This window comes from Echiichthys vipera (assembly GCF_963691815.1).
Source record: "Echiichthys vipera genome assembly, chromosome: 22".
NCBI lineage: Eukaryota > Metazoa > Chordata > Actinopteri > Perciformes > Trachinidae > Echiichthys > Echiichthys vipera.
The window spans coordinates 9305800-9322566 of NC_139847.1; the positions used below are offsets into that span (position 1 = coordinate 9305800).

At 41.7% G+C, this 16767-nt stretch overlaps 1 protein-coding gene across 1 annotated transcript in view; it reads left to right on the plus strand.

The window, feature by feature from the left end:
- The window catches only part of LOC310964242 (NACHT and WD repeat domain-containing protein 2-like), a gene marked incomplete at its 5' end in the record, with an annotated part of 50453 nt that extends 34564 nt beyond the window's left edge, over window positions 1–15889 (plus strand). The window contains 4 exons of the mRNA XM_083937300.1: window positions 1494–1697; window positions 2384–2534; window positions 6093–6682; window positions 11967–15889. Coding sequence (XP_083793426.1) covers window positions 1494–1697; window positions 2384–2534; window positions 6093–6682; window positions 11967–15863 — 4842 coding nt within the window. The 3' untranslated portion in view covers window positions 15864–15889. The remainder of the gene's footprint in view (window positions 1–1493; window positions 1698–2383; window positions 2535–6092; window positions 6683–11966) is intronic.
- Between the last annotated feature and the right edge of the window lie 878 nt (window positions 15890–16767).

Below are 16767 nucleotides of genomic sequence, written 5' to 3' on the forward strand. Positions count from 1 at the left end.
CTGAAAATTTGGCCAAGGCTGTGTTTTACATAACAGTGTGTCATACAAACATTTGCTTCACAGCACTAGAACAAATTGGCAACTTTGAAATAGGAGCAGGGACTGGTATTATCGAACCTCAGGTGCTTTTGAAGTACCGACCAAAATGTCCCCATAGAACCAGCTAAGTACTAAACATTAGCACTGAATGTTTGGTCAGTTTTCAAATTTTTTTTTTTTTTTGATCAATTCATTAGATAATTTCCTTATTTAAAGATATAATCCGTAAGACTTTCATCTAGTTAATTGTCTGTTAAGTTCTTATCTATCAAAGAGTGAGTTAAAACAATGGTGATTGATCAACTGACCCACTAATGAAAGCACTTGTTGCCTCTTTGCTGAGTATTCCAATATCCGTGTCTGTGGTGACATTCCCGCCCGAGATGTAAATATGTCGCCATGTTAGTGACGCTGCTGAGAGCGGTTGGTCTGCCGGTGAAGCACGTCACTGTCGGTTATGTTGCATTTCATTGTTGAACTTCCAACTTGAGTCAGGCTTGTAATAAGGGCAGAAGAGTAATAGGAACATTATTTGTTTGTTTGTAGCGCTAAGTGTATTATGCAGCCATGTTTGTGTGTGTGTGTGTGAGTGTGTGTGTGTGTGTGTGTGTGTGTGTGTGTGTGTGTGTGTGTGTGTGTGTGTGTGTGTGTGTGTGTGTGTGTGTTTTAGCATGTGCGTGTGTGTGTGTTAAGGGGGTAACATATAGGGGACAGACTGAGTGTCTGCTGCAGTTACATCTCACCACCAAAGAGGCCGCTAGAAACAAGGTATCTGAAATCTTGCGGATTATGACGTTATATCAACATTTTGGTATCTGTACTGTAGCCCAGGATCAATCACAAGTATTGAACAATATAGATCCTGCGGTAGCATGATAGCTGGACTCGAGTGGTCGTCCACCTCAGTGCTTGTGAGTAACAGGGCACAAAGTGACCCCTACTTTACTCTCTTGTGTTACGGAACAAAAACAGTAACAACAGCCTTTTCCTTCTTCTTATCAAAATTGTGTAATGAGATGACTTTACCTTTTACTCTCATTCCATTAGCTTCCATTTCTATTTTCTGTCTGTCACGTATGTAGGGATATTGACGTGATAGTTTTGTTATTTCAACTGTACTTGTGTGGCTGTGGTGTGAAGCAATTTCCTTCATAGTCAGAGCTGTCAGTTACACCATAGTGCACACAGAGTGGGAGTCGTGGAGGCAGCTACAACCCCTGATGTCACAGTTTTGCTGGTGGATGTCTCAACTGCACCAGAGTTGCGCCTTTAGCTCTGAAATTGCCTTAAATAAGTCGCCCTGTGTGCATAATTGACCAGTATTCACCCTGCACCACTGATCCGAAAAAGCCCTAAAACAGTTGAAGGATCTTGATTACATGTATTTCCTATATCTCTCTTTCTCACCCTCACTGCCCTTTTATCCTTCTCTCCTTCCTCCCCCATTTCTTCAGGGTCTGGTGGGAGAAAAATACGGCAGCATCCGAGTGCCGGGGGAGGTGGAATCGGCGGAGTTTGAGATGATCTTGGATGCAGCTGTGGAGGCGGGGCTGGACACACACATCTTGGAAGAGTGGTACTGCAGGGATGAAAACTCTGTGCCACCCGCATACTACCTCAAGCCCAAAGCCCAAATGCTTAAGAACTACCAGAACTCTGTGAGTCCAGATATCATGCTACCGCAGGTGCTGAAAAAAGGGATTACTTTGCGGTTTTTCTCTTCCTGATACGTTATTTTACTCACATGAGTGGGATGAGAAGTGGAATTATCCCGGAGGAACATTTTTTATATGCGCATGCAGAAAAGAAAAGCAGCTTTGTTTTGAGCTTGTGAGCAAAGTCGTTTTCATCTCAGGCAGCTCCTGAGCCCTTTTGAAGTCCAGTGCTTTATTACTTGCCAAAAAAGTAAACGCAAATGACACCATTAAAGTCATTTAACAGCAATTCTGTCAGCCCAGTTAATTTTATATAAACCTGTTTAGCTTCTGAATAACGCCTTCTTATCTTCATAGGAGGTAATAAAATAGCTGGAGGAGTTTTGCTAAAAAAATTGCACAGTAATGTTACCTTGAGTTTCACTTAAGTCATAAAAGTTTTTCATTTTTGGTCAGTGTTGCACTTCAAAAAACTTTAGGATGCTAAAAACATTCAAATATGAAAGTTTAATCACAAAAAAGCCCTTGTTCTAAATGAATGTTTCTCACATGAATCACAACAATATTCCCTTTGTTACGGCATTTTTCTGCACGATACTTGAAAACATGAATAACCACATTCCCTCAGTACATGATGAGAGTCCTCTGTCTAAACCGACTGTCCTCTCCCTGTCTCCTGTCCCGCATAGATGGAGTCAAGCAGCGCAGCCAAGACCAAGAATGACAAGGCCTGGAGGAACGTGTCGGAGGAGATCAAGAAGATCTTCCGAACAGCGGTGCTGCAGCTTCAGGAGAAGGGGACCATGAAGACCGCTCAGGCCAAGAAATTCCTTTGCTCTGGTTAGTTTCTTTCTTTTTCATCTTTTCATGTCACATCTTTTGATAATTTCTTTTCAAGTCGGAACAAGCCTTGCAGTCCGATGACACTTGTATCTCTTCTATCTTATTCATCTATTCATTTTTACATTAAAACAACATTTTACCTTTAATTTGATGACATAAATGTCAAGCTCTGAATGCAAATAATATAATTCCATGAAATATATATATATATATATATATATATATATATATATATATATATATATATATATACACACACTACATTGCTAAAAGACTAATTGATTCACTTTAGTCAAACAACGGAAAATAATTCCAAACTTTAAAGTCATTTTTCAGTCAGAAATGCTTAAAAAAATTCACTGATTTGGCTTTCTTAAATGTAAGTACACTGTTGACCATGTATGTAGTTGGAATAAAATATTTTTTACCTCTTCTCATAACATCTTTGTGACAATGTGATTTATTCTCGATGTGTATAAGTGTAAGTCTTCTCAAAACTTTATTGATAAATCTCTTCTAAACATACCACAGTGAAAACTAAACCACATAAACAAACAAATAAATAAATAAATAAAATAAAAAGAAGAATGTGTCTGAAAATTATTACAACTTATGGGCAAGAGTGTACTTGCTGGATTTTGGTCTTCTATGATAGTAAACTGAATATATTTGTGTTATCGACTGTTAAAGCAATTTAACAATGTTACCTTTAGCAGGAAACCGGTGGATTGCTTACTCCAGGTAGGGAATGAGTCCTTACCCCAAGTGAAGGAGTTCAAGTACCTCGGGATCATGTTCACGAGTGAGGGGACGATGGAGCGTGAGTTTGGCCGGAGAATCGGAGCAGCGGGGGCGGTGTTGCAGTCGCTCTACCGCACCGTTGTGACGAAAAGAGAGCTGAGGAAGGCAAAGCTCTCGATCTACCGGTCAATCTTCGTTCCTACCCTCACCTATGGTCATGAAAGTTGGGTCATGACCGAAAGAACGAGGTCGCGAGTACAAGCGGCCGAAATGGGTTTTCTCAGGAGGGTGGCTGGAGTCTCCCTTAGAGATAGGGTGAGAAGTTCAGCCATCCGTGAGGAACTCGGAGTAGAGCCGCTGCTCCTTAGCGTTGAAAGGAGCCAGTTGAGGTGGTTCGGGCATCTAGTAAGGATGCCCCCTGGGCGCCTCCCTAGGGAGGTGTTCCAGGCACGTCCAGCTGGGAGGAGGCCTCGGGGAAGACCCAGGACTAGGTGGAGAGATTATATCTCCACACTGGCCTGGGAACGCCTCGGGATCCCCCAGTTAGAGCTGGTTAATGTGGCCCGGGAAAGGGAAGTTTGGGGTCCCCTGCTAAAGCTGCTGCCCCCGCGACCCGAACCCGGATAAGCGGATGAAGATGAGATGAGATGAGACCTTGGCTTTTAGGAAACTATCATGGAAACCTTTTTCATATTTTCTTACGCTTTTCTGACATTTTATAGAGCACCTTGTGGATTAATCTGGAAAAAACACGTAGATTAATCGCTAATGAAAGTAATACTTAGTTGCACCGTCGATCAATTCACAAGCATCTAACCTGAAATAGAGAAAGCCTCTGCTAACGTGTATGAGAAAAAAATATTTTTTAAATAAAAACCTGTGGGGGAAAAAAAAAAAAAAACATGGCAAGGGTCGAAGGACATATCTCCAAGCAAGGCTCTCATGTAGACTGTTATCATGTCACCAAATTGGAAACAAGTGATGGGATGCAATCAGCATCTGTCAGACTGAGCTCAGCAGATGACAGTGATTGATTGATCACATTGTATGCTCACCTCTCAGTAATTAATCAAAAGTACGTTTTGCACTGACAGGTAAAGAGAGTTGCCAAGTGACTTCTCAAGAATGTGACCCCCTTTTTATTTATTTAAAAAATGGTATTATACAATATTGTCAGCGATGGCTAATTATCTCCTGAGATAGACTAATTACTATCCACCAAAGGGGCCAATCTGAGCTCTACTTCTCCTAGATTTTCATACCTGTGATGGTGTGAAGCAAAAAGCTAAAAGGTACAACTGTGACATTTGAACAATCCCTCCCACTGTTTATTTTTCTCTCTAGCTCCATATCTTCTCCTCGCTATAAAAGACTAAATTTGGGAATCACCCAGTCATTGCTGAATTGTTTGGACAGCACTGAATTAATCTTTCAAGACATCTCTTGTTCTTTTCTCAGGCTGTCATTGTGGGAGATTATCCGCGCAATATGTTTTCAGGATCCGATAACAAGTCCATGTTTTATAGGCCTGGCCCTGTTCTGGTAGAGCAGGCACACCATGAAGACTTTTGTCATGATGGAAATAAAGAATAATACAAAGTTAATTAAGCAATTGTAAAGTAAAACGTTTGATAGCTTCACATGAAAAGGAAGCAGCTCTTTTGTGTCAGGAAACTGTACTTTTTATGCCCATTAATTGAGCACACTGGGCTTTAAGCGGTGCTTGATTGTACCGTATAGAGGAAGTTGTGCCGTCTTCTGGAACTTCCCTTTCACACTTTTCTGTCTCCCACCTAATTAGTGGGCTACTATGTGAGCTGAACTACACAGGAGATGATGGCAGTTGCAGGCAGCCGACTCAGCCTGTGATACAATATCAGTAGTGCTGGCTTACCTGATTTTATCAACTTTGTTACTTCTTAAATAAGGCTCAAGAGAAATCTTGCTAATCGGAGGCTAAAGGCTTCTTAAATCTGTTCAGCTTTGCTCCAGGATGAAATCTAAATCCTACATTTGTTAGACATTTATCTTTGAAAGTTGTACATTATAAACCAAGTGGTGGTTCTTATCTGCATTAGGCCGTTTTGGAACTTAACCAAACGCTAGGGATGGGTGTTTGAATGATATTGATAATGCTTATCGATACAGTTACTTATTGATGCTCTCATCTATACTAGTAAAGAAATAAATACATAAAAGATGTAACAGTGCTTTATTCCACCTTGGGTGAGGCTTAAAGCAATTCTTACCTTTCCGCCATTTTTCACTTGCTCGTGCTGCGTTCCAGTGCCAAGGGAAGTCCGAAGTTTCTGACCTCCAATGAGGCAAAGTGCACTGGAATGCCTGTCTCTTACAGGCTAATTCGGGGTGGGTCGATCTCCCCTAAATTTAAGCTTTGGAATTCCCATGGCACTGGAACGCAGCATTTCTCTCTCACAGCACATGTCGGGGGAGGAGGAAGCGTCAGAGGTCAGGCAGGGGGAAGACGGTGAGACTTTGGAGGGAAGCGCTGTGAGACATGCAGGAAAGATGAGAATTGCTTTAAAGTGTCTATCCAAGCTGATAATATAAACAGAACTACTATGCCCCAGCGGCACCAGGCACTGGTGGAAACCGTGATGTTTTAATGAATTAAGATAACACAAACATGGTTAGCATCATTGTTTCTCCTGGGAGCTTATCAATCCAGGAAATGGTACCAGTTTAGTACAACCCATCCCAGTCAAACACAGTGACGTAGTCTAAGTTTTCAAAAGTAATTTTCTATGGAAGAGTTGCGCATGATTTCTAAGTTGTTGTTTTTTCTTATTTCAGCCTTGGAGGATGAATTAGACTTTGCCCTTGGGAAACAAACTCCTGCTTTTCTCAGGAAATGTGTCTGCTACATTCGCAAGATCTCCAACTTTGACCGCTTTGCCAAGATCCCCGAGATGACCCGATACATGGACATCGTAGTCAGCGGTGATCGCGTGATGCGCAACCAAGAATCCTACGAACGCCTTCTGAAGATACGGGACGAATTCATCCCCACAGTCGTTGCTGCTTCCAACCTCCGTGTCTATTCTTCGGTCACTCACTGCGACATGAAGTTAGGCTACTCCCAAGAAGTGGAGAGCCACTATGTAGAAGGTCTGTGTAAACAGTTCTATGAGGACATGGTGGATATCATCCAAGCCACGGTCCAGCAGAACTTTGACACGGACACTGACCCGCTGTACGATGAGATCCTGCAGCACCTGTCCCTCTGTAAAAGCTACGCAGCCCTCTACGAGTTCAAGACCGAGTCGTTGGATTATGTACAAGAGTACCTTCTGCCATCCAAGGCGAGCAGAACGAGTCCTCTGGTGGTGTACGGGGGACCTTGCACTGGGAAGACGCTGCTGCTGTCTGAGGTGGCCAAACAGGTGAGACATAACAGAGAGAATATTTAAAAATGAAGGTGCTATCTTTCTCTTCCTGTGTGATCCCCACCCCTCTTTCTCATTCACTTTGGCCGGCTCTCGAAGTGTGTTTCACGCTTGTCGTCGTCTGTCCGTCTGATCTGAGCATGTGTCCGTCTTTGTACCACAGAGAATGAGGGGGCGTGCAACTGTTCATCTCTTCTCATCAAAGGCTTGCTTGACCATCTGTGTCTGCCAAAAGACAGTCCATCGCCATGCACACGTCTCTAGTTTCCTGTGAAGCCATGCCGTGTGCGTGTATGTCCGTGTGCACCTTACACATCTGTGCACGGGTTTGCTTTTTCAGGCGCTTGTGCGCATCTGTAGCTATTTCTGTTTACATTTGTTTCTTAATGTGATCATGCATGTAGCTCTGTGTCTATATGCATAGTGTATTGTCTGTTCATTCTCTGGTTTTGTGTGCGCCATCTGGCTGCCCTGCTTCATTAGGATCACACCATAGCCAAGATCACACAGCACACCCTGCTATCTACCCCTCCTGTCCAACCTTTGTAATAAACATCACATTGGTGCACTAATTTATTGTAAGCGCCATTTATATTATCCAAGTACAAAATGTTACAGGATAGGGGCACTCAGTAGCTCACCTGGTAGAGCGAACGCCCCATACAAAAAGGATAAGTCATCCCGTTTCAACTTCATCTGCTGCATGCCCCCCCTCTCTCGCTCCCACTCACTCTTTCCCATTTCATATCAATCTACAGCTGTACTCTCAAATAAAATACATGAAATCAAATCTAATCTGCAATCCCAAAAAACTATAATAATAATGTTACAGGATAAAGCAATGCAACAATGATCAAAACCTCAACATCAGCGTAGGGCTGGACGATATGGCCAAAATGTTCTATTCTGATATACTGTGGATCATTACATATCTCAATAACCATAGAAGTTTGTAATTAGTATGTACTTGTTATTTTCAGTTTAGATGACGTAATTGTGTATCTCGATATATGATTTCTTCACAATACGATTCCACTGAAAGTCGATCATATCAAATATCGTCCGGGACGCAAGATTGAAACAGCAACTCTAAATGTACATACGCACTCTTAAAACTTTGTGATCGACGTGAAGAATGAGGTCTGTAGCAGGACATGGACAAGGAGGAAAGAGGAAAAATGAATATTTCATACAGAATTAGTCTACAATCATCAGCCAATTCTGCCACAAATGAATCAAATAATTTCAGTGCAACAGGGCCGTCTGCCTAGTTTTCATCAGGGGAGTTTACCTGTTGGCTTAAAGCCTGACCTGATTTTCGTGCCATGAACATCTTGGTTTTTTCTTGTTTTAATACCAGGTGGATCTTTCAAAAAGTTCCATCCAACCAAGAATGTTTCATGTCTTACCCTAACCGTAACCTTTTGTCGGCTAAATTCATTGTTTTTTATGCGTCGTTGCACTTCCGGTTTAGGGTATTTTGACTTCTGGTCCGGTCAGTCAGCATGTTTTTGCTCAAAAATTTCCGTGCATTACTTTTCGTAGTATTTGTCATGGACCTGTTTATGAGAACACATTGAACATACTGACAGTCACACGCCTCAAGTTTAAATAGGTCTTAGAAATTCACAAAAAGACAGATATGCATTTTTTGCCCATTTAAAATTAACTAGTACTTATTAGAATTAAAAGAAATACCCTATAGTTAATAAAATGGACAACTGCTAAAAAAATAAATAATTAGATCAGATGAATTAAACGATACAAAAGATTGTATGGCTTGTGAAATAATACTGTACAGTACTGCCCACACAGATTAGCCAGTTATTATTAAACCTCCTGATTGCACTAATACGCATGCAGTATGTGAGTGGGCTGTCCAGCTCACATTTAGTCCAGTTTTCAAACATTCAAACTGCTGACTAAATCTTTCAGTTAAAGTGTGAAAAAGGGCTAGATCATAAAATACTTGTACCAGTTTGTGATCACAGCTATGGCAAGACAATTGTAGTTTTCTACAATTCCCAGCATCATATTTTCCAATGTGTATTAATCTCTAGTCATTTAGTATGTGCAGCCAGTTGAAACAAAAAATAAGAATAGTTTCAAATCCTATGTGGCTTTGGTGTTTGAAGGAGGGATGGATGTTAATAGATTAAGGTTAAACAGACAGAGGTACAAAGCTGTGCAAACAATTTAAAGGGTGAAGTGGTCTGGGGCCACTGTGCCACCACTCCGCGTTCGAGTCCACAGGATGAAATTCCAGTTGAGTTTGGTTTGATTCATCTGAAACCTGGAGCATCTATGTTTTTAAGCTCAAACCGCACCAGATATTCTTGAAAGCAGAGGTCCTGTACTCCTCTGAGGTGACTGAGCTGTGGTTAGTCATGTACAGTGTTGGGCACGTTACTTTAAAAAAGTAATTAGTTAAAGTTACTAGTTACTTCTCCCAAAAAGAAACTAGAGTAACTATGGAAAGTGACTACTGCGTAACTTTCAAGTACTTTTTTAAATGCTAAAATGCTCAAAGAATTTAGACCCCACCTCCACCCCTCTTTAACGGAACTTAAAATACATGTGTATGTTGAATTATTAATGATTAATATAAATATTATAAACTATTAACATAAACAGTCTACAGAAATCTAAACTATTTTGATGGTGCTCTGGGACAGTAAGACGAGTCTACAATCAAATTTCTAGGTATTATTACTTTACTACTTATTACTTTTGTGTGTTTTCAACCACACATGCTTTAGATTTTGTGTCAAAATCCCTCGCCCAACTCTACCACTGATTGGCGTACCATGAAATTTTACTCTACCTCAGCCAATCGTCATAATTTAAGCGGTTGTCTCGCCCCCCCCTCATCAAGGAATAACAGTCTTTGCCGCTCGGCTTAGAGATGTAGATGATATAAACAGCTTCAATGAGCTAATTATTATAGTAATGCTGCATTTTCTGGCAGTAACTGTAAAGCCATTATAACAGTGGGATGAGTAATTAGTAGATTACTCGTTACTCTAAAAAGTAATGCCGGTAGTATCGCAGTGATTTCCTAACGCTGTTATACCCATCACTGGTCATGTAACACAAAAGCATAAAAGGACAAAGTCATTCTTATTAATATTTAGTCATGTAATTGTACAGAATATATTATGTTTTGTTCTAATAAGTATCTATAGCCGTTTTCTCATATGAACTTCCAGACAGTGTCAAAAGAATGAGGTTCGGGACTTTGTCTGGAGCTTCTCTTTCACACACGAAGCACAAAACAGGAGCTTTTCCAGACTCAGACGTGTCTCAGACACGTTGTCACTTACTGGAAATACTCCGAAATACAGCATGGTCTCTGAGCCGGTTCATAATTCGGTCATAAACAAAAAAGTCTCTTGCTGTTGCTTGAATTTGAAACGATTTCAGCACCTGCCCTGACCGACAGAAGTTCCCGGAGTCATTGGCTCAGTTCACACATTGGCTCAATCGGACATCACACGGACTTTGTACTAGGGCGTTGGCAAAGTGAACTCTGTTTGATGCTCGATCCAACTGATTCAGACATTTGCTTTCTCACATACAGCTCTGCCAATTAATGTCTTGATAATTTCAGGTTTGCAGTGCATGTGTGAAAAAGACTGTTGACAAAGAAAAGCCAGATGTGTAAAAAAGTGTACAAATATAGATAACTCTAGTTTGTGTACAAAGTAATGACCTGTGAGTTACTTTACTTACCACAAACAAGGAAACACAGTGTGGTGAGTAAGGGAGATAAAAGTGACTCACAGGTTAACACGCTGAAATTATATCTTGTTTGATATATAATTCAAACCAGTCCACCGAGACCAGAGGAATCCAGGTCATCAAACATTTGTGGGACTCGGGACAGAGCTTTGTGTTGCATGGTAATCTGTCTGTCAGACACAATGAGGTCTGGAACTATGATTATGAATAATGCACACTACTGCATGTGTGTAAAAAAAGAAATTTGCATTCACATCTTTATTACAAAACTGGATTAATAAAAAGACAAATTTTCAGTTTTGTGAGTACACACTTGATGAGTTAGGTGAATGTTACAAAGTGACAACGAGAAGAAAAATTGTGAAAGGGAATAATAAGGTATTTTATTTGGAGTTTTAATCTTAACAGTTCACCGCTGTAACTTGTAGCCTTAGGCCTCAGTAGAGTTTTGTGATGATAACAAGTGTGTAAGGTTGCAAAACAGGTTTTCATATCATCAGCCAAATCGTACACAGTTGCACAGCCAGAATAATACATATCAGATGATAAATTAAACTAGTTGTTAAATAGACAATGGCATAATATTCAGCGGTATGTACTGTAATTGTTTCCTAACAGTTCAATGGCTGCTTTGGCACCATTAAAAAAATATTGCCAATAGCAGGGATGAGTCTTCAGAGATTCTGCAGAATTTCAAGCCCATAATAGCTGGCCTATACTGCATGTAGCTCATTAAAGATATGTATGTATATAGACTTTCATTTATTTCTGAATGTTATAGTGGGTGCTAGGCACACAGTTTGACAAGAATTATGTTGACAGAAATGCAACATGTAAATGTTTGCCTTTTCTACTTTATGAAAGTATTTCTGATTCTGATTGTGATTCTGATCGATAGCGCTCTAATTTTGCATTGTTCTGCAGGTAAATTGTAATTGTATTAAATGTAACATATGTAACATGACATATTATAGCTACATTTAAGTTATGTTGTAACATGTTGATGTTATGTTGGATTAGGCGTCATGAATATTTCCCAAAATTGTCAAAAAACATTTGAATGTCTCCTGAACTCTCAACTGGGCCATTTAAAGAATTTGTGAATGGAATTATAACATCAATAAATCCTGAATTGGACTGATTCATAAAATGTGTATGACGAAAAACGTACATACATTTCTTATTTCTTTGAGATCGTTATGAATGAACATTACTGACAAACATTTTTCTACATCTAATAAAAGTTAGAAAATTGGTGTAGCATAGCTATACAGTATAAATACAATGCAAATTTATTAAATCTCTCCTCCTTGCTGTGCTAATGAGCCCTACCTCATACTGTTAGAACAACAATGAATGAAATCCCGCTCCCCTCACTTTTTATTTTTCATTTTTGTTAGGATTTATTTCAGTAGATTCTCAGTGCATAGCCCTACATGAGTATCATATGTGCTATTCAAATATGGAATAATTTAAAAAATATCTTTAAAAGCCTTTATTCTATATTCTCTAACAATCATCTCTCAATACTGTTTTTCAGGCATACACATGGCTGCAGAAAGAAATGGGCCCTGAAACCGACCCAGTGGTTATTGTCCGTTTTATTGGCTCCAGTCAGCCCTCCACAGACCTACGCACCCTCCTCCAGAGCATTTGTGAACAGATTGCAATAAACTACCGCTGCCTGATTCACTTTTTGCCTAACAAGATCCAGGAGATGAAAGAGCTTCTGATCAACCTTCTAGGGGAAGCCTCATTTCACAGACCCTTGGTCATTGTCCTGGACGCCCTGGAGCAGCTCTCAGAAGCTGATGAAGTTCGTAAGCTGTGGTGGCTCCCCATACATCTGCCTCGGACAGTCCGCATTGTAGTCTCAACATTGCCTAATAAACATGGCATCCTGCAGAAGCTTCGACAGCTCATCCATGATGAGGGGTATTACGTGGAATTATTCCAGAGGGATCGCAAAGTCTGCAGCCAAACATTAAAACAGCAGTTGCTGGGGGTAAAGAGAAAAGTCACCTCAGGCCAACAGATCTATGTCAATGAGGCACTTGCCAAGTGTACATTGCCAATGTTTGTCAATCTCATCTACAGAGAAGTAGTTCATTGGAGGTCTCACAAAGATGTGGATGACAGGTCCCTGTGCTCCACAGTGCATGAAAGCATAGAGCAACTATTCTACTCAGTAGAGAACAAGTTGGGCCAACGATTTGTCTTCAGAGCGTTAGGGTATATCACCATGGCCAAGGCTGGGCTAACTGAGGTTGAGCTGGAAGATATTCTGTCCCTTGATAATATAGTTCTGGGTGATGTCATTGTGGCAACTTACCTCAAAAACCCTTTGAGGATCTCGTATGATTTGGTTGCAAGGCTTAAAGAGGAGCTTGATGGTTATCTGGTGGAACGTCAGGTACGTAACGTCACCTTGATGGTTTGGGCCAACAGACACCTGCATCTCATTGCCCAGAAGTTGTACCTTAGCAACGAGGAGGACGTCCATCAAATGCACAGTCTCCTAGCTGAGTACTTCCTGGGTGCATGGTCAGGAGGCAGGAAGAAGATCTTCACTTATGATAACAACCATTTCACTTCCCTGAATATATCACATCACAAAAACCCCCACCATCAGCAGTCCCATGAAAAAACATCCTCTGACAAGTACTCCTATGACAGACAGACTCCAGAGCAGCCTTGGGTGTTCCAGTGCAATCTTTTGGAGCCTGACATTTTTTTTGTCAACCATAGGAAGATGACAGAGCTGGTGTACCACCTTACCAGGAGTGGGCGCACTGATGACCTCATGTTCGGTGTCATCATGAACTTCAGCTGGCTGTACACAATGATCAAGATTGGCCAGTTTGAAAAGGCTTTGACAGACATTGACCTAGCTTACAGCTACACCCAAGAAAAAGAACTGAAGTTCCTGGCAACCACTCTACGTAGCATCAAGGTCAAAGTGCTGAAGAACCCAGCATCGCTGTCTGCAGAATTGCAACAAAGGCTACTGCCAGTTGTCACCTCCCTCCCGAAGCTCAGACACCTCCTCCTTGAGTGTGACAAAGATGGTCCGAAGTATTGCTCCATTGTGCCTCTCCACTCCTCTATGGACGTCACCTACAGTCCAGAGAGGCTTCCTCTGTGCTCTAGCTACATGCAGATTGTGGAGATCTTGCCCACTCTAGCCCCAAACATAGTCCTTGTAGCCCTCGAAGATGGGTCTGTCAGCACATGGGATGTAGAGAGCAGACAACTTCAAAGACAGATTGACACAGCCAGATCCGTTGTGCTTGGAATAAGACTAACCACTGATGAAAAGTATCTGGTCGTGGCCACAACCAAAAACACGCTGCTTATCTATGATAATCACAAGTCCTGCCTTTTATCTGAGGTTGAAATCAAGGGGTCCAAGCATGCTGGTGTCACTGGTGGGGTGGCCTTCATTAATGGTTTTACTTTGTCCACCCATCATGCTTTGGCTTGGCTTGAGGCTAGTAAAGACGTTAACGTTATTGACCTACTCTACGGTTGGCCTCTCTACCAGTTCCATTGCTGGTATGAGGTGACTTGTGTTCAGTGCTCTCCAGATGGAATGTATGCCTTCTGTGGCCAGTACCTCAACACTGCATCTGTCTTTCACCTGGGAAATGGAGACAAGCTGGCCACCATGACCTCTGAGTTTTCTGGGGGATTCGTAAAGTCCATCCTAGTTCTGGACACCCTTAACCAAATGGTGATGGTTGACAATGAAGGCAGTTTGTCAGTATGGAACACCAAAGAGATCACCAACCCACGTCTGATGGAGGATTATGATTGCAGAGGGGATGACAGTGAAGTGTTGGGCATTGAGTTATCTGAAGACCAGCGCTCCATTCTCATTTGCAAGGCTAGAAGTATTGAAGTTCTGGACACAAAGGTATGGAAAATGGTAGAGAAGTTCAAAGCCAAACGCACTGAACGCTTTGTGGCTGCTGTTCTCTCCAAGAATGGTCAAAGCATTGTGGCCTCCATGGAGAACACCTCCTCCATCTTTGTCTGGAGGAGGGACAGTGGACAGTGCATGGCTAGCCTGATTGAGATCTCAGGGGCTATCGTCAAACTCATTAAATCAACCCACCACAACCTGCTCCTTTCTGTTGCCAGCAGTGGAGTGCTGTCAGTTTGGGACATTGATATTATCACTGCCATGTCCAATATCGACAAAACAGGCAAGAAGATCCAGACCCTGCAGCTGTCCGGCAGAGAGGATTTTGTGTTTACCATGGATGGTTCAGAGGCTGTTCACAAGTGGAACTTCAGCACTGGCTTTATTGAGACAGTCTTTAAGCATGAGGGCATAGTGGAGAACTGTGTCTTAACCTCCTCAGGGGATCTCATGGTGACTTCAGATGACAAGTCCAGTCAGTACATCTGGCAAACCAACACTGGAGAAAACATCTTCCGTATCAATGGACAGAGAATATCACAGCTGCTAATCACCCACAATGACCAGTTTGTGGTATCCCTCTGCGAGCAGAATGCCTCCAGAGTCTGGAGGCTTGGGACTGGGCATAAAGTGTGCAACATTTTAGTCACCCTCCAGAGTGCATTGATCACCACAGCAAACACTTTCCTTGTTGGAACCACCAAAAACAAACTCCTTGCTGTCAGCCTGTGGTCAGGCAGCGTATCGAAGAAGTTCGTCTGTGATGATGGCATTACCATCGTCAATTTCAAGCTCATTCCTGACTGCCCTGACTGTGTGGTGTTCATAACATCCACAGAGACCGTCTTCATCTGGAGTGTGGCAGATGAGTCAGTTTGCAGGCGTGTCCAGTTGCCAACCAACTTCCTCAAAAATCTAGAGGACTTCCAGATCTCACCCAATGGGAAACTAGGAATTGTCTCCAAAGGTGATGAGAATATTAATGTCCTGGATCTTCACAGTGGGAAGTTGAGGCTTGTCCATGCTGCTGGTATCATTTGGCGTCAGAAATTATCAAGAGACGGACGTTATCTAGTGTATATCTGTTTCCGAAACTGTGATGAAGACGATGACGCTGGTGTAGTGTCCAATCTGATCGTGATGCGCCTTGCGGATGGCAAGAGCATCGGCACATGCTCCCTATACAAGACACCCACCTTCCTGTCTCTCTCCCAGCGAGCACTAAACATCATCATTGGCTTCGAAGACGGCAGCATCGGCACATACACAGTAGTGGATCGCGTTGATGCCGCCCTGAAGATAAAGATAGCCACCTCCAACAGCCGACAGATTGTCAACAATGCTTCGCAGAAGGTGCGGCCTAAATGTGGCAACCATTCCTTTAAGACCGTTGCCGACTGCATTTGGAGGGAGTCAACGGAGGTGTTCTCCAGGGACAGCCCCATCAACGTGTCTGACTCTGGTGAGGGTGAGTCGACCACACCTACAAAAAAGACTGAACTGCTGCAGTGACAGGTGGAGATCAGAAAAGCGGGTTAGGACAGGCAGGTGGAGAGTTTAGAATCTCTGGGGTTGCAGTTGATTCTTGTTTACAGCCACGTGATTCAGCTGCAGATGTCAGCCCTCTGGGTAGTTATGGGCTGACCACTTTAACGCTGCACTCAAATGATCTCTTACTTACTTCCAAAATATGATACAGTTTCTCTTTGTTTTACACACGAAGACTGTTAGAAAAATACTATGTTTTTGAAAAAGAAGAAAAATGTAAAATATGTGAGGTATTAGTTTGCCATTATGTGTCCTTCTGCATTTGAAGAACAAAGTTATTATTCAAATGTCTTGGTCAAACATTTTCAAAGCCATTCCAGTGATCTTAGCCACTTTCATTGTACACTATCTTTATTTACATTGTGAACATTAAGCCATAATGTTAAAGAGTAGATTTATGTTTGTATCAACATCAGTCAGTACTGTACAAAAAAAGAAGAACTATGAACATATGTACATATCCCTTTTTGGCTGCTGCAATTTGTGCAACTCCTTAAAAATGTTATGTTGTGCTTAATGCAATCAAAGTGAGTGCCTGGAATTTAAAATGTTCTTTATGTGCAGATTACAAGATTTATGAAAATGCAGGGAATTTGTAAACACAGTATACACCCAGTTCCACAATACTTGCATTGACGTTAAATCTAAATGATCAGTGTACTGAAATCCAGTCAACAACATGAGAGATTGATGGCATTGCTCTTTATAATGATAATTGTAAAAAATTCTTGGAACAGTTTACAGTATGTAAATTTGGTGTGAATTTACCTGCAGTTCCATCAGTTTGTGTGCTGTTTGTTTAAGGGAAGCACCACTATTGAGCATAGTGTAGCATAGCACCATACACAGTCGCGCCTTAACGAGTGTA